The sequence below is a fragment of the Ursus maritimus genome, unplaced genomic scaffold (assembly GCF_017311325.1).
Source record: "Ursus maritimus isolate PB19 unplaced genomic scaffold, ASM1731132v1 scaffold_11, whole genome shotgun sequence".
Lineage (NCBI taxonomy): Eukaryota > Metazoa > Chordata > Mammalia > Carnivora > Ursidae > Ursus > Ursus maritimus.
This window is the reverse complement of record NW_024423453.1, coordinates 35,092,852-35,117,326: the sequence shown is the minus strand read 5'-3', so window position 1 is coordinate 35,117,326 and position 24,475 is coordinate 35,092,852. Positions and strand designations below refer to the sequence as shown.

Sequence of the window (24,475 nt, the reverse complement as noted above, 5' to 3'; positions counted from 1 at the left end):
CCACATTGTAACCAAGCAGTTGACAGAAACTTGGCACCTCCATTGGAGGCTGGGAATATCTTTTTGTCCCTGGTTTTCCAAAATAAAAGATACAAGTCATTTCAACTATTTTTAATTTGGAAACTGGCAAAAAAAAAAAATTTCATACTGTCTCCCACATTATATTAATTTTGTAAAATGGAGTCCAAAATAATTTTAACTAGGAGAGATGGCATTTTTAAAGCAGTGACTTACAAATGGGTGCAGGCCGAACTGTTTCTGATTTATTAAGAGCTCTGCCGTAACGTAGCAGAGGCTTTCTCGGACAAAGCCAGGTGAGTTGGGGACTATGCTTGTGTACTGTCTTGCAGTCTCCTGCGGGCCTTTGTTCTACTGCTCCCATCTATCTCACACAGTTTTCTGCTCCGCACTTATAATACAGTTGGTCTGTAAATGGCAGCTGCTCTGTCCTGTGAAGCCTTTGTTTGGCTGCTGGAGAAGGAGGGATGAGATGCACGGTAAACCAGGTGGTCCTTATTGCCTGGGGGCTCTGATTGGCTTTCTGTGAAACATCTTTCCCAATGAGCTTTCTTGTAAGTAAATACCAGCCTTGTGCCAGTCATGCCACAAGACTTCCATGCCAGTAGCCAGGGGCTCCCACTTCCCTTCCCGAAACGTGCCTTCCCCACTGGTTTTATTTTAACCACCTTCCATCACCCCTTCAGTTGGCCCTTTTTATTTTATTTTATTTTATTTTATTTTATTTTATTTTTATCTTTTATTTTTTAAGATTTTATCTTTTTTTAAGTAATCTCCACACCCAACGTGGGGCTCGAACTTACCACCCTGAGATGAAGAGTCACACACTCCACTGACTGAACCAGGCAGGCACCCAGCCCTTCTTTTAACCCTGCCCTGCTTCTCTCATGATGGGCACTCACTGATCATGTGACTGAGATTCCTGGTGTCAGAAGCAGCATTTAGGGCCTTATCCATGTAGGCAAGCCTGAATGCCCTTTAGAAATCCTGGATTTTATTGACTCCGGTGGTGATTCATATGAGAGGGAGAGTGTGACTCCTGTTTTTCAGTGACTTGCTACTCCCTGAGACAAGGACTGATCTGAGTCACAAAAGGAGCAGGTGGCATTACAAGAAAACGGGGCCTGGAGGTATACACCCATGTACTGAAATTTCCGTGGAGACTTGGGGACATCTACTCATTGTGGATTATTTTTCCTTAACAATCACTCATACAGATACAGTGCTTACTCTGTGTCACTTAACTCGAACTTCGTAACAGCTCTATAGGTATTTAGTATTAGGATTCCCATTTTACAGATGAAAACTGAGAAACAGAGGTTAAGAAACTTGCCCAAGTTTATGCTGTTAATAAGTGGTGGAACCGGGTTTCTAATCCAGGGGGCCTGGTTCCAACATTCCCTCCTCCTCCCCTGGGCTACCTGTACCCTTAATCACAAAATAAGGAGGCAACGCGACTGAATTTGGCTCTGTTCTTTGCCTCGCTGTGCTGGTGTGGGGTTAGAGCCCGCAGGATGGAGCCATTCTCTAATGCTTTATGGTAGACACCATTGAAAGTTGCATTAATTCTTTTCGGCTTTTCAGGAATTACTTAGTGCAAATAGTAATAACAGTAAGGCCAACTCAGTTCCGTAGGGCTTTACAGTGTATGGCGTATTTCCAAATACATTGCCTCATGACAAGCATGTAGACAAAGACCAAGAATCAACGAGAGTAGCTGTAAAAGGGTCATGACTGGAATCTAGATCTTTTTTCCTCACTGTGTTGGATAGAGTATACCTCATTCTAGAATTGCGCTGAGAATAATTTTTCATCTTGACAGATCCCTGGGAAGATTTATCAAAGTCTGTGTTTCTGCAAACCTGAATCCAAGTCATTTTCTTCCTTCTCTCATTAGTATGTTTTCTTCTACTTAATGCCGTTTGTTACGACTGTTACCACTTCTACTTACTAATCAAATGCGTCTACAGCCAGCCGGGCGCTGTGCCCACAACTTCGTAATTTCTTATTTAACCCTCTTAAAAGCCCTAAGGGGGGTCAATAATATTAAACCTATTTTACAGACGAGGAAGTTGAGGCTTCAAAGGTTTTGGCTACAAGGGAGAGAGCAAAGATTCGTCTCTGCCGAGCTGCAAAGTCTTGGCTCATGACCACTTAATTAGCTATTACTTAATTTTTTTTCTCAGTTGAGCGAACTGTCTTTTGACCTCCGTCTGCTTCACTGTTTATTTTCCTTGGCTTCAAACCACGGCATCATTTCTAATGCATGCTAATTTGGTCACTAATCTGGTTAAATTTTTTGTGTCTTGAAAATGTATCTATAATCCAGCCCTCCGCGTGCAGCCTCTCCCAGCCATCAGCTCACACCGAGGCAGCCTGGCTCTTTGGCTCCCTCCCTGGTACCTTCTCCACCCCAGCGTCCCCCGCCAGGCTCTCCAACACCTTCTAACGGACTCCTCTTTTGATACCTTTTGTATCGGGCTCTGCCCGTCGGGCTCCTTTCTCCAGAGGAACCGTATCCTCACTGCTCTCCAGAACAATGTGGACCGTCTTCACCAGCTCAAATCTACACCCTCTCATTGCTGTTTCTCTGCCTTCACTCATGTCGTTCCAGGGGTCTGGTCATTTGAACTGTGGAGTCCCATGCAGCTTCCTCTTGTTAGGTAAAATGGGGAGAAATCAGAACTTTTCAAAAAAGAATAATAATGTTCTTAAAACGAAATGAACTGTTTTCATGCTCCTCTGACCCACAGTGGTTCCGTATCTTTGTAGGGAATTTCTGGCAATGTTGGGGCCCATTCCTGTGATACCCTCTCCTACTGTTTGGCCTATGCAAATGCTGGTCATCCTTCAAAGAATTCTTTGGTTCCCACTTCTTCAGTAAAACCTTCTCCTGTTATTCTGATCTTTTCTGCCAGACCCTCTTACCCCCTATGAATTCCAGTGGTATTTAGAGTCTTTATCACGCAGGCTGTAGTTGTATTATCGCATAGTTCATTCTATTGCTTGTGTATGATTAATCTGTCTCTTGAACTATTTCAGGTTGCTATGGCGTGTATGTTGGGGGGGGCAGATAGTGTTTCTTTTATAACATCTTTATCTTTATACCATCCACGGTGCATTCCACGATGGATTATAAAAAAGATATTCCATTAGTGATATTCTGGAAGTCAGGTTTTCTGAGGTGGTGATATTCCTTTACTTAAAAAAGACTTGCAAATTTGCGACCAGCTCCTTAGTGCTATAAGAAAGAAAATGGAGCAGAGTGGTGGTCTGTGGAAAGTAAGCATGCTGTTCAAAGGGAGCCTTGATGGCAATGAATCTCTTGGTGTCTTCTCATGTCCCACATTCTAGGCCCTCAGCTTGGAGGGCCAAGTCTAGGAACTGGAGTCTGTCACGCAGTTAGTTAAGTAACACACCACTCTACTGTTCAGCAGCTCAAAATAATAGCCATTGACTTAGCTTATGATTTTGTGGATTGGCACTTTGGGCCAAGAAGCACTCCTTCGGGTCTCTCCAGGCTGACTGATCTATCTAAAGTCCGTTGCTGCATGGGCTGGGGGCGGACTGGTCTAGGATAGCCTTAGCTAGGGATGACTTCTCCCTGTTCTCCATGGTCTCTCATCTTCAATGAGCTAGCCCAGACTCATTCACATGACAGCCAGGCAGGGTTCCAAAGGAGAGAGCAGAAGTGCAGGAGGCCTCTGGAGGCTAGACTGAGAACTGGTCCAACATCATTTCCACCACCTTCTGTGGACCAAAGCAAGCCACAGCTCCAGCCAAGATTCAGGGAGTGGGAAAATGTACTCCACCTCTTGATGGGAGGAGCTTCGAAGTCACATTACAAAGGGGTGGGACTTCAGGGAGGGGAATTGTTATGGCTTTTTTTTTTTTTAAAGTAAGTTCTGTGCCCAATATGGGGCTTGAACTCACCACCCCAAGATCAAGAGCTGCATGCTCTACTGGCTGAGCCAGCCAGGTGACCCCCATTGTGGCCATTTTATAGTCTACTCAAGAGTTCTTCAGGCTCTCAGGGTGTTCCACAATGACAAAAATCATTTAAAAACTGATGTATACACCAGAATGTCAGCATGGTAATTTAAAATGACAAGTGTAACAATCAAGAGGAGATGTCATTTGGGGCAGATGGTCACCAACTTCCCTGAAAAGTGTCGGAAATATATTATCCAATCTTTAGGTTTTCTTTTTTCTAGTCTCAAATCACTTCATGCTGTTCATACATACAAATCACTTCACTGCTGTTCATACATTTCATTCTTTGTACGTGTTAATAGAATGAATTTCAAATACAGCTTTCTTTCGCATTTACTCATGACTTGATTGGTTTTCCAGGACTTGTCCTTCCTGCTTTTGACAAGGGAGATATCCTGTCTCTTAAGCGGATTACTGCAGATAGCGACTTTTGCTCATTATGTGTTGATTTTGCTAGTTTAGTTCATGGAGGAAAACCTTATTTATTTATTTTACAGTTCTGGAGGTACCGCTCATTGTTATTACCCTTGACCCTGCCCTGTGTTGTTTTCCCTTCGTCACTGTGTGTACAGTGGTGGTAGCTGTCATCAGGGACCTGTGTGGTCCTGATTGGAGGACATTGATACCGAATGTGGCCAAAGATTAGCCCAGGTGGGGATTAATGAGAAATACGAGATGGTTCAAACTTCACCAAACACTAATTATAAAACTACTTACAGCAAATTAAGTAGTTTACCTTATTAGAGAGCAAGATTTAAAAATATTTAGCTAATGTTTTAAACATTCTATTTGAATATAATATGCTTAACATCTAAAAGCAACGCTCTACTCTAATTAATTATTATTTAATTACATCTTGGCTTCCCTTATAATTTTAGAAGGTGATTTATGTTTTTTCTCACCTAAAGTGCATCGGGTTGTCAAATAACCCCCAGGTCCTGCCAGATCATACACTTACATATACTTACAAGGGAACATGGGTAGTTATTTGTAATGTGGGGAGTTGAGCTCTGATTCTGTTTCCATCGTTAATGAGCTGTGTGATTTTAAACAGATCGTATCACTCTCTGAGCCTGTGTTTACTTATCGTGAAATGAGCAAAGTAAAAACAATAATGGTTTTCACTTAGTTTTTTTAAATGATAAACTCATTTTTCAAACAAAATCTTAAGTGCCGACTCAATATATAAAACACATAGAATGTGTATTTTTTAATATAGCTTTATTTTTTAGGTTCACATTTATCGTATTTATTTATTCAAAAAATCTAGCAATCAGAGCAAAGTTGCTATTTCATAAGCACAAAACATGGGATTAGTGTTATGAGGGGGGAGGTCGTGTAGCAGCATCAGCCTCTAGTATATTTCTAAATTTATTTTGCTGATTGCATTTCCAGAAATACCATTTATACAGGGACGTTGTGGCAAAGGAGAGTAGAGTTGTAACAATTCACCTTACAATCTCAAGATGCCTTTAACTAAATTTATTTAGCTGCTCAAAAGAAGAGTACAATAGTGAAAAGTTTTTCTTCAAAGTCGACAGCATTTAGCAATTGCCCTCATTCCTTGTCTTAAGACCAGAAACATTCAGAACGTGCGATATGCAGTAAAGCCCCCTGTAATCCTATAGTAACTACTTCGGTATTGCTCCATTAACTGGTATTTGGAAATTTATTTACTCTCTCTAGTGTCAGATTCCTCAACTGCAAAGTGGGGGTAATAGTAAGGTGGTTGTGAGGATCAAGTAAATTATTTCAAATAAATTAACACTTAGCATACTTCCTGGCCCCTATTAAGTGCTTTCTAAATGATAGACCCAGATAGACCTATATATCTGCGTCTGTCTGTCTGTCAGCCATGATGAGAAGCTTTACCAAAGCAGATACATTGAAGCCACGCTGGCATTTAACTGAAGGTAACGGTTCTCAGCCAGAGGTGTGCCTAGGGCATAGCTGGCAGTGTCTAGAGAATTTTTGTTCTGATGATGGGGCACTGCTGTTGGCAGCTAGTGGGTAGAGGCAGGGATTCTGCTCAACATAGTACATGCACAGGACAGTCCTCCAGAGCAAACGATCCTGCCCAGAACGTCAGTGGTGCTGAGGTTGAAAAAGCCTGATTTACACATGCACATTGACTCGAGTAGGATCTCAGTTGTATAGTTGTACATGGACACAGGTGCACAGGCCTGAATTTTTTTAAAGATCGGTGCATAGCCAGCCACCTCCATACTAATGACATATTACTAGATTTCTACCACTCCTGTGATAACGGAGGAACTGCATAGCCGTGAAACCAAGTGAATTCATTCGTCAACACAAGTAAACGTTAGTTGTCTCCATGAGAACACAGATGAGGGTACATGTTTTTAAATAAAATATCCGTTGCCTTAAATAATTTTAAAAACTTAAATGTGAAACAAACATTTGTTGGGCCCCCGGAAGCTTATCCTAGGATTCCTGAGAACACCGTTTGAGAACCACCAATCTGTGGCCCCTTCCAGGTCCAAGAGTCGTTGGCTCTGCTTTAGCATGAGGTAGGAAATAACATTCTTAATGACCTACTTTTTTTCATGTAGCATTTCAGCATTCACAAAATTGCTAGATTCTGAGCTGAAAGAGGACTCTGCCTTATTAAATGCCAGGAAAGTGTCCTCTTCCTTCACCAGAGGGAACGGATGGAACACCGAGGAAGCAGTCATGGTGCGGCCCGTTCTTCCTCTTCCACCTTCTTAGATCGTCGCAAAACTCCTTCCTACAGAGAAAGGATGTTTTCTGCCCTTTACCTCCAGGTTGTGTCCCATCTTTCCCTTGCTCACTGACAAAGCTTGGTTCACTCCATACCACTTATTTCCAAAGCCTGTAGTCCAACTGCTTAGGGTAGCATCCCTCTCAAAGGTGCTTGGAGAGAAAGGAGAGAGGTTGGGTGCATTTTCAGCCAGAAACTGTGGAGTCTGTCTTTGCGATTGGGAGGGGTTGGTCCGTTAACCTCTTGGGACCTTAGTTCCGTCACTCATAAAATGAAGATAGTAGTAATACCTATCTCCTGTGATCGATGGAAGGGCCAGTTTCTGTCAACTATGCAAATGCTGGGTGTGTGCATTATTATTAAGGAAGTTTATAGAATAGACCTGGGGGGAGGGGAGCACTTAGAAAGGATCTCACTGTGAACTGATGACACTTTGCTCTAAAGAGGGCTTTTTAAAATATTAGTTAATTAATCCCTGCCCATTTGAATTGGAAACTTGGAATCATTTTATCCCAGTGGCTTTCCCATTTTTTGCCATCTGAGCCTTTATCTTGCATCCTGTGTAAATCTGCAAAAAGCCAATTTGTTTCCTTTAAATGGCAGCCCAGATATATGTAATTTATGATCAAAGTGGCTCAGATCCTAAAATGTTTGGAACAAACGGAGAAGGGGTGTCTTGATTAGTGGGGTTTCCTCCCTGCGTTAAAAGTGGAGTATCTGGAAACTTGAAGATACATAAACAGAAGTCCAGGTAAGGGCTGGGAAAGTCTCTTACAAATGGAGTTCCATATATGCACAGATCTTTATGTTAGTAAGAATGAAGTAAAGACCAGGCTGTGAATTGTAATTGCTTCCTTTTTTCTTAGCAGTTTCCCCAAAGAAAAAATAAAACATCTGTAATTCTACCTTTTTCTATAGAAAGAGAATGGGTTTTTTAAAAATAGGATAAAAAGACAAAAGTAAGATAAAAACTATGGCAGTTATTCAGACATATTAATCTTAAAATATAGGCTTTATGTACTGTTTTTAGTATAAATATTTCTGGTATTTAGACCCAGAGTGTTTGGGAAATTAAAACTTGGGCAAACGAGTGTTTCCCACTGGTTTTTTGGTGATCTGTTATTAGCTATATTTACATTTCCTCAGCACTTGAGTAGTTTTATGTCATTCTTGACATTGTCAGCACGAAAACCAGGTATGAAATGCCTGCAGATTTATAATCCAGCAACATGCTAGCTTGCCTGTTGGTTTTTTAAAATGTCTTATTTGAAGTTCTGTTAAATCTGGGTTGTACTAACAATGCTAATTTTTTTTTCTTAAATCTTATGTAACATTTATTGTGACGAATACTTCTAGAAGCTACTTACATCTTCAGAGAGCATCAGCATAAGGTTGCTCTCTCTAGAAATTGGGATTTGCTTCTAGGGCTTCAAGAATTTCTTATCTCTTTCCTAGCCTCACCTTGGAATTTTAAAAAGTTTTAAAATAAAAGATGCAGAAGCATTTTTAAAAGTACACAACTTTCTGTTATTCCTTCTCAAAGAATCAAAGTTTCAGGCTAAACAGAAAACACACCACTTAATTATTTTATTGTGACTAACTAGGATGCTTTTGGAAAAGGATTTTATAAAGGGTTCTGGAAGAAAGACGTAGAGTGAGAGAAGCTTTAGAGAAGTATCCTAAACAAAGTCCTCTTAGGATCTACCTTCCTTTCTGAGGCCAGAATTACATGAGGGTTGCTCTAGAGATCATCATTGTTCTCCTTGGTTCAGATTCTGATGGCACTGTCCCCAAAGGGCCAAATTTTATTTTATTTTATTTTATTTTATTTTATTTTATTTTATTTTATTTTATTTTATTTTTTTAATGTAATCTCCGTGCCCAATGTGGGGCTAGAACTCATGACCCCGAGATCAATAGTCACATATTCTACCGACTGAGTCAGCTGGGCACCCCAAAGGGCCAGCTTTTAAGCACTTTTCTTGAAATTTTTCTGGACTCCTCCTTGAGTAATGCCAGAGTCCAAGTGACTGATTATCACAGACACCTCAGTAAGTGCTGTGGTGCAGATAGCAAAGCTTTTATCTCCAGGTCTTATTCCCAGTCTAAAGATCAGATCTAGGGAAAGCACTTCTGATTGCCTTTGGTGGAATATTTTGGGATTTCTGGTTTTTGTTTCCTGTGGGTAATAGTGAAGCACCATCAGATGTCACTGATTTGTAGTCAACATATTTTATTCATTCCACAGATATATATTGAGTGCCTGCTATGTGCCGGGCACTGTTCTAGGCACTCAAGGTACATCACTGTTAAAGATCATTGCCTTCTTGAAGCCTACTTTTCAGTTAGGGGAAGAGACCATAATGGTTAATATAATAAATAAGAAAATTATATGGTATGTAACTAGTTTGCTTGGGATGCCATGACAAAATACCAAAGACTTGGTGGCTTGAACAAAAGAAACTGACTTCTCACAGTTCTGGAGGCTGGAAGCTTGATCAAGGTGTTGGCAGGATTGGTTTCTCCTGAGGCTTTTCTTTTTGGCGTGAAGATGGCCACCTTCTTGCTGTGTCCTCCCATGATCTTTCTTCTGTGCACCTGCATCCCTGGTATCTCTTACAGGACTTCAGTCATATTGGATTAGGGCCCCACCCTCATGGCCTCATTGAACCATAATTACCTCCCTATCTCCAAACACAGCCGCGTTGTGGGTTAGAGCTTCAATATAAGAATTGGTGAGGGTGGGCACAATTCAGTCCTTAACCAGAAGTTATCAGGTGGTAAGTGTTTTGGGAAAAAAAAAGAAGATAAAAGTAAGGTAAGAGAGATTGGGAGCACCATGGGATAGGGATTGCAGTTCTGAACAGGATGGTCAGGACAGACTTCATTTAGCAGATGGCACTTGAAGGTCAAGTTACATTCAAGTGTGGTCCCCCCAGCACAGGGACCAGAAGTGGAGGAATGGTGTGGTGGAGGTAGGTAAGGTGGAGGCACAGGGCGGGCAGGTCGTGGAACTAGGTTCTAGTCCCAACTCTGCATCTTTCCAGTGGTAAAACTTCCAAATGTCACCTTAGTCTTTCAGGGTCCAGTTTCTAAATATGCTGGTCTGTCTGAACTTGTCGTTCCAGAACGTACACCCTTAGAGGGCACAAGGGAGAAAGGACCTTGTGCTTGTGTGCTGGCTAGGGTAGGTGGTGGTATAGCAGATTAGAAGAGATTTATTTTCATCCTTCTATTGGTTAAGCAGCAATGGGCTTCCGGTTCCCTCTCATGAGTGTTGCTCTGTATTAGGGTGATATCTTCTTTCTCAAAAGACAAACACATCTAATATAACCAACCTAAAGTTCCTACTGCATGGCCCGTTAAAGGGGAGCAAACTGCCTGGGAAAGTGGTCAGTGGTGGCTGAGGATGCTTGTCCTCCTTCTTGATCTTTCCCAGGGAGCGTGTAGCTCAGTGGGTGAAGGCTATGGTGTAGCCAAGCCACAGAAGCCATCCCATAATAGGCCAGTTAGCTCTGCCCTGACCACATACTCCACACCAACCAACCATGCTAAAAATGGAAAAAGGACATGAGTGGAAAAACTGGTGAAATCTGAATAAAATCTGGAGTTTAGCTCATAGCAATGTGAATTTCTTAGTTCTGACAAACGCACCATACTTATGTAAGATGTGAACATCGGAGCACGCTGGGCAAAGAATACATGGGAATTCCCTGAGCCATCTTTGCAACTTCTCTGTAAATCTAAAGTTATTTCAAAATAAAAGATTTTCTTTTTAAAAAATGCCCCTTTGTGAGGGGCACCTGGCTGGCTCAGTCAGTGCTGCGTGTGACCGTTGATCTCAGAGTTGTGAGTTCGAGCCCCACGTTGGGTGTGGCGATGACTTAAAAATAAAATCTTTAAAAAAAAATGCTCATCATGGACTCAGACATGACTTGAACTATAGATACGGATTTATTCACCGTGACTGGAAAAACAGTTCCAAGTGCATGCCCCAGTGTTCGTGGGTCAGGAGTGTCAGTTCATAATAAGGCAAAGTGGGATATCTCTAGTCAGGTTCTATCTCACAAATTCTTCATCACCTTACCACCCGACCCCAGGTTTTTGCTTTGGGTATTGTCTCTGACTCATGTTTCTATTGAGTATTTTATGGCAGAATAATTGCCTGAAAGCATTGTTTGGTAATAGGATTAAGTGGGGGGAGAAGCCTCATAGGTCAGGGAGGCAGTGACATATAGAGGAAAGAAGACATTTAGGGAGACCAGAGAGAAAATGTCCACTTTGTAGAGGCAGCGCTTCTCAAAATATGATAGCTTCCAAAGATTCAGAAGCCCACATTCTTCAGAGTCCTATGCTCATGGACTGTATTGTATTTTTTTCTGCGCAGGTCCCAGCCTATTTTGATCGGGTTGTGGTCCCTCCTGCTGTTAGCGCACGGTGATCGTGCATATTCCATATTTCGTTAAGTCCGGGGGCAGCTAAGAGGGGGAGTGGCCTTTTGTATATGTATATATATACAGTGCTTTTCTTCTTTTGACAGCTGCAAATCAGAAGGAGCCCATGAATCTTAATTTTAAAGTGAAAGAGGAGCCCAAGGAAGAGGAGGCCTTAAGTGCTTCTTTGCCTCGGTCCAGCTATGTGTTCAGCCCGGAATCGGAAGTGCCAGCCCCAAGCATCTCTGAGGACACCCTTAAGCCCCAGGAAGGGAAGGGGAATGTGCTAAGGCGGGATATGTCTGTCAAAGCAGCGTCTGAACTTCTCATGAAACTATCAGGTACTTGATTTATTCTAAAATATTCACATTCTGATCATTTCATTTGCAGCCAACTGGGCTGCTTCCTGCATGGGTTATAATTAGTCTAATGGTAGCAATATCACATTATTGAGGCGAATTCAGGAATGATTGGCTGACTTGGCTTGCCTTCCTGCGTTGTGTGTATGAGTTTGTTTGCAGATATTGTCTGTGTACCTGTCTTGTTAAATACAGCCTTTTTTTCCTGGAAATTGTTGGAAAACACTGCTGCTTTCTAAGATGCAGGTCATAATCTTAAGTGTGTTCTAATGACATTCAAAGCACTTCTGCTAATTGATTAAAATATCTATTCTTTCTTAATGGAGGACCTTTCTTTTTGTGTGTATTTATGCTGTATTCCTTAAGAACCATCACAAATATTTTTCCTAACTTAATAAGCAGTTGAGATGGCGCTTGTAGTAATTAGCAGTAGAGTAGGAATAAGAGATTTTACCAAAAGAAAATTTCATAGTGGTCTATTACAGTAATTAATCTAAGTTCTTACGATGAATGGATAATTTTTTAGTAGTATCTAAATGCAATCCGCCTGTCAGAGGTAGGAAAGGAGGTTATAATTTGAAATTCATGTATTTTGGGTTCCTTTCTAGTCTCCCGTCTGACCCTTCAGAACAGGTAAAAATTTAGTGTCTTTTAAATTCAAAAGTATGACTTTTCAGAGCATGGAAAGAAAAGTTGTATCAATAATAATACACTTACCAAGTCATATCCCAGCCTCAGCTCATTAAAGATAATTTTTTAGAAACTATATGCAAAATGCTAATATGAATCAAAAGCTGTTTTCAGTTTGTAATTTGCTGTGCTCAGAGGATGAAAGCGAGAGACACATTAGAACACTCCTTCCCTGTCATTTCCTCCGCAATTCTGACTGTGTTTCTGGTTGACCAGTAGGTTGGAAAGTGAGAAATTAATAGTGATTTACTTAGAGCCATTATATCAGAACAGTTGAAATTCCTGTATTTGCCAGTTGGTGGGGTTAAGAATTCTTTCCTTTGATGTTAATTTAGAACACACTGAAACTTCAGGGGAACGTGATTTGTGATAGATAAAGCAGAGTACAGTTATGACATCCTTATTATAGCCCTGTTTTTCTAAACTTCGCAGTGATAGTACAGCTTCTCTTTAGCAGATGGGAGGCCTAGCAAGACTGTGCTGATTGCCGAAAGCTGAAAGTTTAAAACTATGATGTTCAGGCCAACATATTTTCTTATACTTAAGCCCTCCTTCCTGTGGCAAAAGGGCTCAGTGACCTAGAGTAATATGTCTGTTGTTCTTCCAATCAAGTCAGAGGGGTCACAGAGCTCTCTGAATCTTCTTCCGTTGCATAGGCTTTCACATTGCAATGACCCTCTTCCAGCAGTGACTCCGGTCGGTAGGATCCCAGTGCGTGCTATTTCTGTTTCAGAGTTTGCTGGGCAACCAGTACCGTGAGCAGAGAGAGATGAGGTGGTACCAGAAGATAATATGCAAAAAATGAGACTTCAGGGAAGATTTTCTTTAAGGAAAACATTTTGTCCTAATCCTTTTAGCTGATGTGATTTTGGACCCTGAAGTATGAACTCATTTCCTAGATAATAATGGGATCCCTCAGATAGAATATGGCCATACAACCATGCACATTTAATGATATTTGTGGACAGCAATGGCCCTTCTAAGTGTTTCTGTTGACTTTTGTTGAGTTTATGTGCTGTGGGGTTCCACAACAGTTGATTGGATGACATAGTCGTATTTCCGGAGGGCATCTGCTCTGCTTCCTAGTGTGAAAATGAAAACTTGTTTGAAAGACTAAGATAATTATTTTCTTTGCCTTGAAAAAAATCCCCCAAAGTTTTTTTGTGTGAGAGACTTAGGCCGAAGAAATAGCATCCTAGCCCCTGTCCTCTAGATTCGTATGGTCTAGTCGGAAGTAGTCCAGGGCAATGGAATCCATTCAATAAACATTTTGTGCTTTGAACTCCATACTTCTGCACTCTAGCAGACTATGGTCAGGTAAACCGTGAAGAAGTTTCCAAGTTAGTCCTAGAGATAGACGTGTGACTTAAAAACAGGTGTGTTTTCATTCTTAAGCCCCAAGGTAAAAGGGAGTTACCCTTTATTGGGTTTAGAGTGGATATTAGAGTTTCTGATCATGGATGGATCAGTGCTCTTGGAAGAAGGATGTGAGGGAAAAACTTCCCATGCTTCCTCAAGATGCAGTTTAGCAATTTCAATATTCATGTCCTGGAAGACATCCACGTAAAGGACTTGTCAGTGTCTTCGAGTCCCTATTTCCATGATAGTTCCTGTCCCTCTATAGACAAGAGGGGTAATTCATCTCCCAAAGCAGCCGTGCAAGTTAGTCAGGGCTGCCTCAGGTTCACCTCAGCTGATACCCCAAAGCCTGGCTGTGGGCCTTCTCATGAACACGAGTCCCTATTGCTTTCTGCCTTGTTAATTTTCATGTATAATCTTCTGCCACATTGAGGAAAATCCTTTCGGCCAGGAAGAGTTGGGTGAGTAAGAAAAGCATGCCTCATGCATTATACACATTTTGTTTCTTCTTCCAGTTTTGACCAAACGAATAGCTAAGATGTGGAATAAAAGGATTTTTCCTCTTTGTTGTTTCTTTCCTTGAGATTAGAAGCTGTGATCTGTAGTGTTAGGCCTTCTTAGTCTTTTCACTGAATTAATAAGAGGAAACTGGTGAACAATTTTGGCTGCTTCATTTCCAGTTTTAAATTAATTTATGTTAACTCCTTAACGATGGATGTTGGGCACTGGGCCCAGTCAAACATGATGTGAAACTTTCCCGGGTGGAGAAACGTCTGTAGGTATATTGTTTTCCAAATTGACATTTACATTTTATGGGAAAAACACAGATGAGGTAGAGGCTAGGCTAAGTTTTTCATTAACTGTGTGTTTGGGAAAATCTGCGTTTTCTTCCTTCCTGGGGCTCAAGTTCTACTTCCAGTTGTTAATTGGGAAGTCAAGTGCCTGACAGCTGGGCCAAGTAAATTGATTACCATAAAGAAAGCAACCCACTCTGAGGAAACCGCTGGATGTCTGTGACTACCTGTTGTTATGTGACACAAGGCAGCCAAAACAATCAGACTTTTCTGCTAAAGTGCAGAGTTGCCAAAGATAATTCCCAGAAGCCTTGATGCAAGGAGGCCAAAATCCTGAAGTGTTCAGTACAGAGAATCTGTAACATTAGACAGATGAAGAGAATCCTGTCACTATGAAACCCTGGTTTTGCAACATCGAGTGACCTCCCAAACTTCTGGAACAGATGTGTTATCACGGACAGGATGCAATGCTAAAGGTGACACAAAACTTGATCTGTTCTGTCTCTGTTGTTCCGTAGGAGGAGTATCTAGACACACAGAGATAAAGAAATGCCCCTTCTCCTTTTGGGAAGCCACATGTTTGCGTGGGAATGAATACATAAAATGTATCATGTACGCGGTTGAACCTAGAAGCGGCAGGTCAAGAATGCCATTTTAAACATGTGAATTCCACAAAAATAAAAGCTGAAGTTATTTCAGAAACATGAATGAAAACTTAAGCACTTAAGTTTATCTAACATGGTAGATAAAACTTCACATTAGATCTCAATTTGAGACCCTCTATAGGTTTTCTTACTTCTGTGCACAAGGAAGGAAACCAAGTAGATTTCTATTAATTTCTGATTTATGTTCATTTATCCCAGTCTAGTCTTGGAGAGAAATATAAATTATAATTGTCTCATGTAGAAAAATCCGAACAGTCCTGGATTTGAAATACATAGAGATGTAGGGTTCAGGGAATCTCCTGAGTAAGAAGATAGTGCTTCAGCTGTGAAATATATATAATAATTATATATTATAATAAATATTACATATATAAAAATTTTCTTTTTAAGTAATGTCTACCCCCAACGTGGGGCTCGAACTCATGACCCCGAAATCAAGAGTCATGTGTTCCACCAACTGAGCCAGCCAGGCACCCCATAGCTATGAAATATTTAGAAGCAGGTAAACGTGGGTAAAATGAAGTTTAAGGTGACTTTAATCTCTGCAGTGAACTGAAACAGAGAGGAAAGAGACCCCAAAATTGACTTTATTAGCAGTTTTAATTAGGGCCCTTTTGGTTGTACATAATAAATCCTCTTTAGCCAGTTTAGGCAAGCTAGGGGAATTTAGTTGAAGGTGCAGGTTTGGGTTAACTTATGGAACCCCAGGGCAGGGATGCAGAAGGGCTTGAGTCCTTCACTGAAGCCAGGGTCTGGAGGACCACGTGGAAACCAGGAAGCTCTCACTCCCTACCTCATCCCTGCTTCTCTGTGCTTACAGATGGACCTTTTCTGTTACCCAGCTCACATGGTGGAAAATGGCAATTTCTTGAAGCTTCTGAGTTTGCCTCTTGTTCAAAAGAGGAGCCAGACAGAAATTTCTTAGTCCCAATTCCAAACTCCACCTGATTGCCTCAGCTGCAGCTGGGATCCACCAGTGGAAACTTGTACTGCCACTAGGGCTGAGGGCATGTGGGGCGGACATGGCTGCGGTCATATAGGATGGCCGGGAGGGAGAAGAACAACCAGAAACCCATCTTCGGTGGGCAAGAATGAGGGTGGCGTGAAACCAGGAAGATAAACGATATGTATGAACCACAAACGTTTGAGGAGCAAATTATGGTAATTGCTGTTATTTAAATATTGAATGTAAATGTGCTTTGGCCTTTGGATGACTTTGACCTTTCTTTTCTGGTAGAGTCTTGGGGAAGACCTGCCCAGCCAGGACTTTGCCCAGCTAGCCTCTCAACTCTGTAGGAGCTGAGGCAGGGCTCCTCAAAGTGTGGTCCCCAGACTGTCAGAATCAGCATGGGTGGAGGAGGTTAGGGAAGTGTTCGAAATGCAAATTCTTGAACTCTACTCTGGACCTCATTGAAACTCTGAGCTTGGAGGCCCAGCCGTCTGTGTTTTTGCAAGCCCTCCATGTGATCCTGACAGCTGTTTTGAGAAGCACCGTGCTGAGGAAATGGTTAATTAAAGAAATAAGTTTTGTCCATCCGAGAAGAATGCCTTAGGTTAAAGCTGACAGAGAATAGTGCTCTATCAAATGTACATGTTACTTTTTAAAAGACCATCTCTTCGGGGCGCCTGGGTGGCACAGCGGTTAGGCGTCTGCCTTCGGCTCAGGGCGTGATCCTGGCATTATGGGATCGAGCCCCACATCAGGCTCTTCCGCTATGGGCCTGCTTCTTCCTCTCCCACCCCCCCTGCTTGTGTTCCCTCTCTCGCTGGCTGTCTCTATCTCTGTCGAATAAATAAATAAAATCTTAAAAAAAAAAAAAGACCATCTCTTCAGTAGAGATTCTTTTTAACTTATTATGAAATAATAGTATCTGGGAACCTTTTTTTGGAAGGGCACATGTATCTAATAAATCAAGATAGTGTTGCTTGTGAGCCTCAGAATAATACTGCTTTTTTCAGTGTTCTTTGGTGTTAAGTTTCATGATTATTCCTGGGCGATGTTGGCTTTTGTTTGTTTTGTTTTTAAGAGGAAAAAGCTCCTCCTCTCCCCCTCCCCAGCAAATCAAAGACCATGTCAGAGATTGTCCTATTCTAAAGAATTCCTGGAGATAAATATGAGATTTTAGCTAAATTGTTTCTCAGGGCAATAACTATTCACTGTTCTATTTGAGATTTCTCCTTTGGAAAATTGTAGTCTATCAAACTTGATAAGTGGGATGGCTTCAGTAATAATCTGCAAGGACGGAAAGTGGGTGTTTTTGTTTTCTATTAATGTCAGCTTGCACTGGTCTCCTTCAGACCTACACGTTACCTAATTAATTGGTGGAAAGAACATGGGAGGCCCAATCGCACCTAGCTCCTGGTGGTTCTACTTCCTTACTCAGTCCTAAAGCGAACAGGTGGACATGGTAGCGAAGTTACGGAAAAGATGTAAAGAATAATCGTGAAGTATCTGTTGAAAAGCATTTCGTTTATTTATTTTATTAATATTGCCTGTTTATCACATTGTCAAATGCATGGTACCAAAGAATCTGAGAGCATAAAAATGTCAAGTGGCATAGTCTACTCAGCCTGAAATGAGAAGTTCTTTTTTTCACTTCAGCTTTTTTGAGCACCTGGAGAAAGTGGTTGAATCCAGTGGTCTACTACTTTTCTAAGAATTTATGTATTTCACTTTGTTATGTTTTCAAGGGGACTTCTAGACTGATTTTTAAGCACCATTTCATTTTTAAAAACATCTTTATTGAGAGATAATTCACATGCCATAAAATTTACCAGTTTAAAGCGTACAGTTCAATGGTTTTCAGGATATTCACAGAGCTGTGCAACCATTGCCACATCTTAGTCACAGAACATTTTCGTCACACCAAAAATAACTCTGCACCCATTAGCAGTCACTCCTTACCCATTTCCACGTCACCCTCCCCCACCCTAGGCAACCACTAATCTCTCTCTCTCTGTAGATTTGCCTGTTCGTACATTTCCTATGAATGAAACCATACAACGTATGGTCTTTTGTAACTGGCTTCTTTCATTTAGCATAATGTTCTTCAAGTTCATCTCTGGGGCCACCTTGGGTGGCTCAGTCAGTGAAGGGTCTGCCTTCAGCTCAGGTCGTGATCCCAGGGTCCTGGGGTTGAGCCCCACGTCGTGGAGGCTGCTGTGCCCTCTGCCTCTGCCCCCCTCCCCACCGCTTGTGTGCTCGCTCTCTCTGTCAAATAAATAAATAAAATCTTTTTAAAAAATGAAAAAATAAAGTTGATCTATGTATCAGTACTTTAGTCCTTTTTGTGGTTGAATAATATTCCACTGGATATTATTGGAATAAATACACCAATAATGTAATGCTAACTTCACACGTGGTATACAGTGGATATATACCACATTTTGTTTATTGAGTTGTCTGGTGACGAGCATTTGGTTGTTGCCCAACGTATGGCTGCTGTGAACGTTGATGTACAAGTTTTTTTGTGGACATATGGTTAGTTTCTCTTGGGTGTATACCTAGGAGTGGAACTGCTGAATCAAATGGTAACTCAATGTTTAACATTTTGAGGAACTGCCAAGCCGTTTGCCAAAGCAGCTGCACCATTTTACATCCCCACCAGCAATGTGTGAGAGTTCTAACTTTTCCCCATCCTTGCCAAACCTTATGATTGTCTGTCTTTTTTATTATAACCGTCATACTGGGTATGAACTAGTATTTCACTGTGGTTTTGATTTGCATTTCCCTGATGACTTAAGGTGCTGAGCAGATTTTCATGTGCTTATTGGCCATTTGTGTATCTTCTTTGGAGAAATGTCTGTTCACGTCCTTTCCCTGGTTTTTGAGTTATTTGTCCTTTTATTCTTGAGTTGTAACAGTTCCTTAGGTATTCTGAATATAAGCCCCGTAGCAGATGTATGATTTGCAAATATTTTCTCCTGTTCTGCTGATTGTCTTCTTATTTTCTTAATGGCATTATTTGTAGCACAAAAGGTTTTAATTTTGATATAGTCCAGCGTATCTCTCTTTTCTTTTGTTGCTTGTGAGCACCATCACATTTTCCATAATTCCAGAAATTAAGTAAAAATGCAGATTTGTTTAAGAATAAAATGAAAGCCTGTCTTTTCTTATATGAGAGCAGCATTTAATTTTCAGACATAAATACTATGAAAACGAATTTGTTCACTACAGGCCTCCTAGTGGAATGGACCCGTCTGATTTCTGTATTTGCAATAGCATTCTGTAGTTCAGCTAATGGCAAAGAATATTTGTGTCAACTTTTTTTTTAAATATTTACTTATTTATTTGAGAGAGAGAGAGAGTGCTTGGGGGGAGGGTCAGAGAGAGAGAGGGAGAGAGAGAGAGCGAGCTTGGGGGAGGGTCAGAGAGAGAGAGGGAGAGAAAGACTCTCAAGCAGACTCCCCGCTGAGCACAGAGCCTACTGTGGGGCTCGATCTCACAACCCTGAGATCATGACTTGAGCCAAAATCAAGAATCGGATGCTTAACTGACTGAGCCACCCAGGCGCCCCATATGTCAACTTTTTAAATGACTTACAATGAATGTGACTAGTAATGGGCTTACAACTAATGGCCACATCACTTTCCTCATGCCCTATATATCCTAAGCAACTCTGGGGATATGCATGTGGATGGATATGTATATGAATATCTGTGTGTATATGATATGTATGTGTCTATGTACGTGTATGTACACACACACACACACACACACACACATACACACACACAGAAAACCCATAACTGGGGGAATTAAATCTTAAATAAGGAATTAGACTCTCTTGAAAACTCAGACTTGAAGGTATATGGAGTATGAAAACTATGTCTTATACAAACAGGGACTAGGTCACTTTAATAAGATAAAAATGTGACATGCTTATATACCAAAAAGAATCCTTTTCTTGAAGGTGTAGATCTTGTTAAACTCAACGGAGATACAGCGGTGTTATTTACCTGACTGTTCAGACAGCACAGAGTAGTACCTAGCTGTGTGCTGTCTGGAAGGACCATTCTTTTCCCAGCAAGAAGAGGGATTCTCCCCCCATAACTGGTGTTACCCTCACTCTTTGACTAGTAAGCGCCCTTCTACTCATTTCATTATTCCACACATAGCTTACAGATCTTGGAGGCACACACCTAATGGCTGTTGCTGCTCCCCTCCCTCATGTGGGAACTCTTCCGACTCATCCCCAAGGGCCAGCGCCTCTGCACCTCCTTTTCCCCATAGAGTCCTCACCCCTCTGGTCATCCTTTTGCTTTCTTGACCCGGCTTCCTCCACCTCCCACACCGAGGCCTGGGACTCAGAAGGACTTGGATTCAAAAGGACTCTTGTTTTATTATCATCTCCCTATTGCATAGCTGCATATATTAGTATAGCCGCGAAAATTTGTATTGGCACGTGTTTCCAGAAACCAGGCAAGAACTCTGAAAGGAATTCTATTGGCTCCATCTTCGTTATAAATTCCTTTTCTGTTTGGCTGAACTGGGGGAGGGAGGGGTTTGATCACAGCTCTAAGGGTTGAGGGTAGGCCTGTGGCGGGGGTGCAGGGGGGAGGTTGCAGGCAGGGTAGGATGATATGGAGGAGTTCCAGATCTTCCTTGATAATACTCAGCAAAAAAAATGAATGACACCTAGAGAATGTGCTTGAGGTTGGGATAGTGTGCCCTCTTGATTGCTGTGTTGTTTTTGGTTTCCTGGTATAAATGACTATAGGTGTTATCCGCAACACGAACCGTGGCACAGAGAGACCACGATAAATACTATTCGATGGTGACAACTCTACAAAGAAGCTTTATTGTCTGAGGGATCCAACTGCAGTGTGGATGCAAATAGTTGAATAACCAGTCAAACATTCTACTCCATTTTTCACACAGAGGACAAAGGTCCCTGCCAGGTAGAAGCCGTGTGCCTTATCTCCGCCTTCGGATCTCCTATACTGCTCTAGCTTTTTATGGTTCTTGTCCCAGCCTTTTTGGCTATATGTTATCACAGTTATAGTCTTGTCAGGAAGAGCCACGACCATTATTTCCCTCAACGAGAAATCTAAAACATTCTCATTCCACAGTAGCTTTTCTCTTCATTGCCATATTAACCTTTCACCTTTCACTTATTCATGTCAAGGAAAGGGAACATTCACATGTATGATTAGACCCCATGGATTCTGTGCTTATCTGGGTACAAAGTGGTATCACAGATCTACCTCTGGAGAAGGGAATCCTTTCTCCACTGCCAGCTAGCCTGTCCACTGAACAGGGGCTCGCGTGAGTGGTAGTGCCTGGGCCTCTCCGTGCACTGAGCACCAGAACATACCCACAATCTGAGAGCCATGGGCTCTGTTTCCATTGGGTAGGGAAGTGTCCAGAATGGCCCAAGAATGGGAAAATTTTGTAAGGTGAACTATTTCTCTTTTATGGCTTCTTGTTTCAGTTCACTTACTTCTTAAATTCCACAGGTGAGTAAAGCCATATGGTATCTATCCTTCTCTTACTGACTTACTTCACTTAGCATTATACCCTCTAGGTACATCCATGTTGTTACAAATGGGAAGATGTCACTCTTTTTTTATGGCTGAGTCATATTCTATTGTGTGTCTCTGTGTGTGTGTCTGTGTGTGTACACACACATCACATCTTACTTATCTGTTCATCTATGGATGGACACTTGGGTTGCTTCCACATATGAGCTATTATAAATAACATAGGGGTGCATATATATTTTTGAATTAGTGTTTTCATTTCCTTTGGGTAGATACCCAGTAGTAGTGGTAATTCTATTTTTTAATCTTTTGAGGAACCTCCATACTGTTTTCCAGAGTGGCTGCACCAGTTTGCGTTCCCACCAACAGCGGGAAGAGGGTTCCTTTTTCTCCAGATTGTCACCAACATCTGTTGTTTCTTGTGTTGTTGATTTTAGCCATTTTGACAGAAGGTATTATCTCACTGTGGTTTAGATTTGCATTTCCCTGATGAGTAGTGATGTTGAGCATCTTTTCATGTGTCCTTTGGCCATCTGTATGTCTTCTTTGGAAAAATATTTATGTCTTCTGCCCATTTTAATTAGATTATTAATTTTTTCGGTGTTGAGTAGTATAAGTTCTTTATATATTTTGGGTGGTAATCCCTCATGGGATATAGTATTTGCAAATATTTTCTCCCATTCAGTAGGTTGCCTTTTTGTTTTGTTGATGTTTCCTTCCCCATGCAAAAGCCTTTTATTTTGGTGCAGTCCCAGTAGTTTACTTTTGCTTTTGTTTCCCTTGTTTCAGTAGACATATCTAGAAAAATGTTTCTATGGCCAATGTTAAAGAAATTATTGCGTATGTTTTCTTCTAGGAGTTTTTTGGTTTCAGATCTCATATTTAGGTCTTTAATCCATTTTGAGTTTATTTTTGTGTATGGTGTAAAAAAATAATTCAGTTTAATTATTTTGCATGTAGCTGTTCAGTTTTCCCAACACCATTTATTGAAGAGACTGTCTTTTTCCCATCGTGCATTCTTGCCTCTTTTGTTATAGATTAATTGACCATATAAGCATGGACATTATTATTTTATTTTGGGGCTCTCTATTCTGTTCTGTTGATCTATGTGTCTGTTTTTGTGCTGGTACCATACTGTTTTGATTACTACAGCTTTGTAGTGTATCTTGAAATCTGGGATTGTGATACCTCCAGCTTTGTTCTTCTTTCTCAATATTGTTTTGGCTATTCAGGGTCTTTTATGGTTCTATACAAATCTTAGTATTATTTGTTCTAGTTCTGTGAAAAGTATTTTTGGTATTTTGGTAGGAATTGCCTTAAATCTGTAGATTGCTTTGGGTAATATGGGCATTTTAACAATATTGCTTCTTCTAATCCATGAGCATGAAATATCTCTCCATTTTTTTTCCTGTCATCTTTAATTTCTTTCATCAGTGTTTTACAGTTTTTGGAGTACAGGTCTTTCACCTCCTTGGTTATGTTTATTCCTAGGTATTTTATTATTTTTGGTACAATTGTATATTGGATTGTTTTCTAAATTTCTCTCTCTGCTACTTCATTATTAATGTACAGAAATGCAGTGGATTTCTGCATATTAATTTTGTATCCTGTGACTTTACTGAATTCATATTTCAGTTCTAGTAGTTTTTTGGTGGCGTTTTTAGAGTTTTTTGTGTATAGTATCATGTCATCTGCAAATAGTGAAAGTATTACTTCTTCCTCATCGATTTGAATGCCTTTTATTCCTTTTTGTTGTCTGATTGCTGTGGCTAGGACTTCTGGTACTGTGTTGAATAAAAGTGGTGAGAGTGGACATCTCTGTCTTATTCTTGATCTTAAAGGAAAAGCTGTCAGTTTTCCACCATCGAGTATGATGTTAGCTGTGGGATTTTCATGTATGGCCTTTATTATGTTGAGGTATGCTCCCTCTAAGCCTGTTTTATTGAGAGCTTTGATCACGAATAGATGTTGTACTTTGTCAAATGCTTTTGCTATATCTATTGAGATGATCATATGGTTTTTATCTTGTCTCCTGTTAATGTGATTGATGTATCATGTTGATTAATTTGCAAATATTGAACCACCCTTGCATCCTTGAAATAAACCCCACTTGGTCATGGCGAATGGTTTTCTGAATGCATTGTTGGAATTGGTTTGCTAATATTTTTTGAAGATTTTTGCATCTATGTTCATCAAAGATATTGGCCTATAGTTTTATTTTTGTAATGTCTTTATCTGGTTCTGGTATCAGGGAAATGCTGGCCCTGTAGAATGAATTTGGAAGCATTTTTCCTCTTCTATATTTTGGAATAGTTTGAGAACAACAGGTATTAACTCTTCTTTAAATGTTTGGTAGAATTCACCGGTGAAGCCATCTTGTCCTGGACTTTTGTTTGTTGGAAGTTTTTTGATTACTGATTCAGTTTCATTACTAGCAAGCAGTCTGTTCAAATTGTCTCTTTCTTCCTGATCCAGTTTTAGAAGGTTGTATCTTTCTAAGAATTTATCCATTTTTTCTAGGTTGTCCAATTTATTGGCATATAATTTTCATAATATTCATAATATTCCCTTATAATCCTTTGTATTTCTGTGGTGTCAGTTATTATTTCTCCTTCATTTCTAATTTCATTTGAGTCTTCTTTCTTTCTTGGTGAGTCTGGCTAAAGGTTTATCAGTTTGTTGATCTTTTCAAAAAACCAGCTCCTGGTTTCATTGATCTGTTCTATTGTTTTTTAGTCTCTATTTCATTTATTTCTGCTCTAATCTTTATTATTTCTTTCCTTCTACTCACTTTAGGCTTTGTTTCTATTTCTCCCTTAAGGCTTCCATTATTCTTATATGAAGACAAAGGATTGAGAGGGGCATTTTTGCTTTATCCAAATGCGAGGACCAATGCCATTCTTTCTGAAGGAATCTTGGTTTTCTCTCCTCGTAATTC

The 24,475-nt window shown here is 40.6% G+C and overlaps 1 protein-coding gene across 1 annotated transcript in view; it reads left to right on the top strand.

Annotated features, from left to right (window-relative positions):
• LOC103657995 (zinc finger protein 827) overlaps positions 1 to 24,475 on the top strand; it is a 157,571-nt gene that overhangs the window by 50,975 nt on the left and 82,121 nt on the right. The window contains exon 5 of the mRNA XM_008685446.2: positions 11,295 to 11,528. Within this exon, the coding sequence (XP_008683668.2) occupies positions 11,295 to 11,528 (234 nt within the window). The remainder of the gene's footprint in view (positions 1 to 11,294; positions 11,529 to 24,475) is intronic.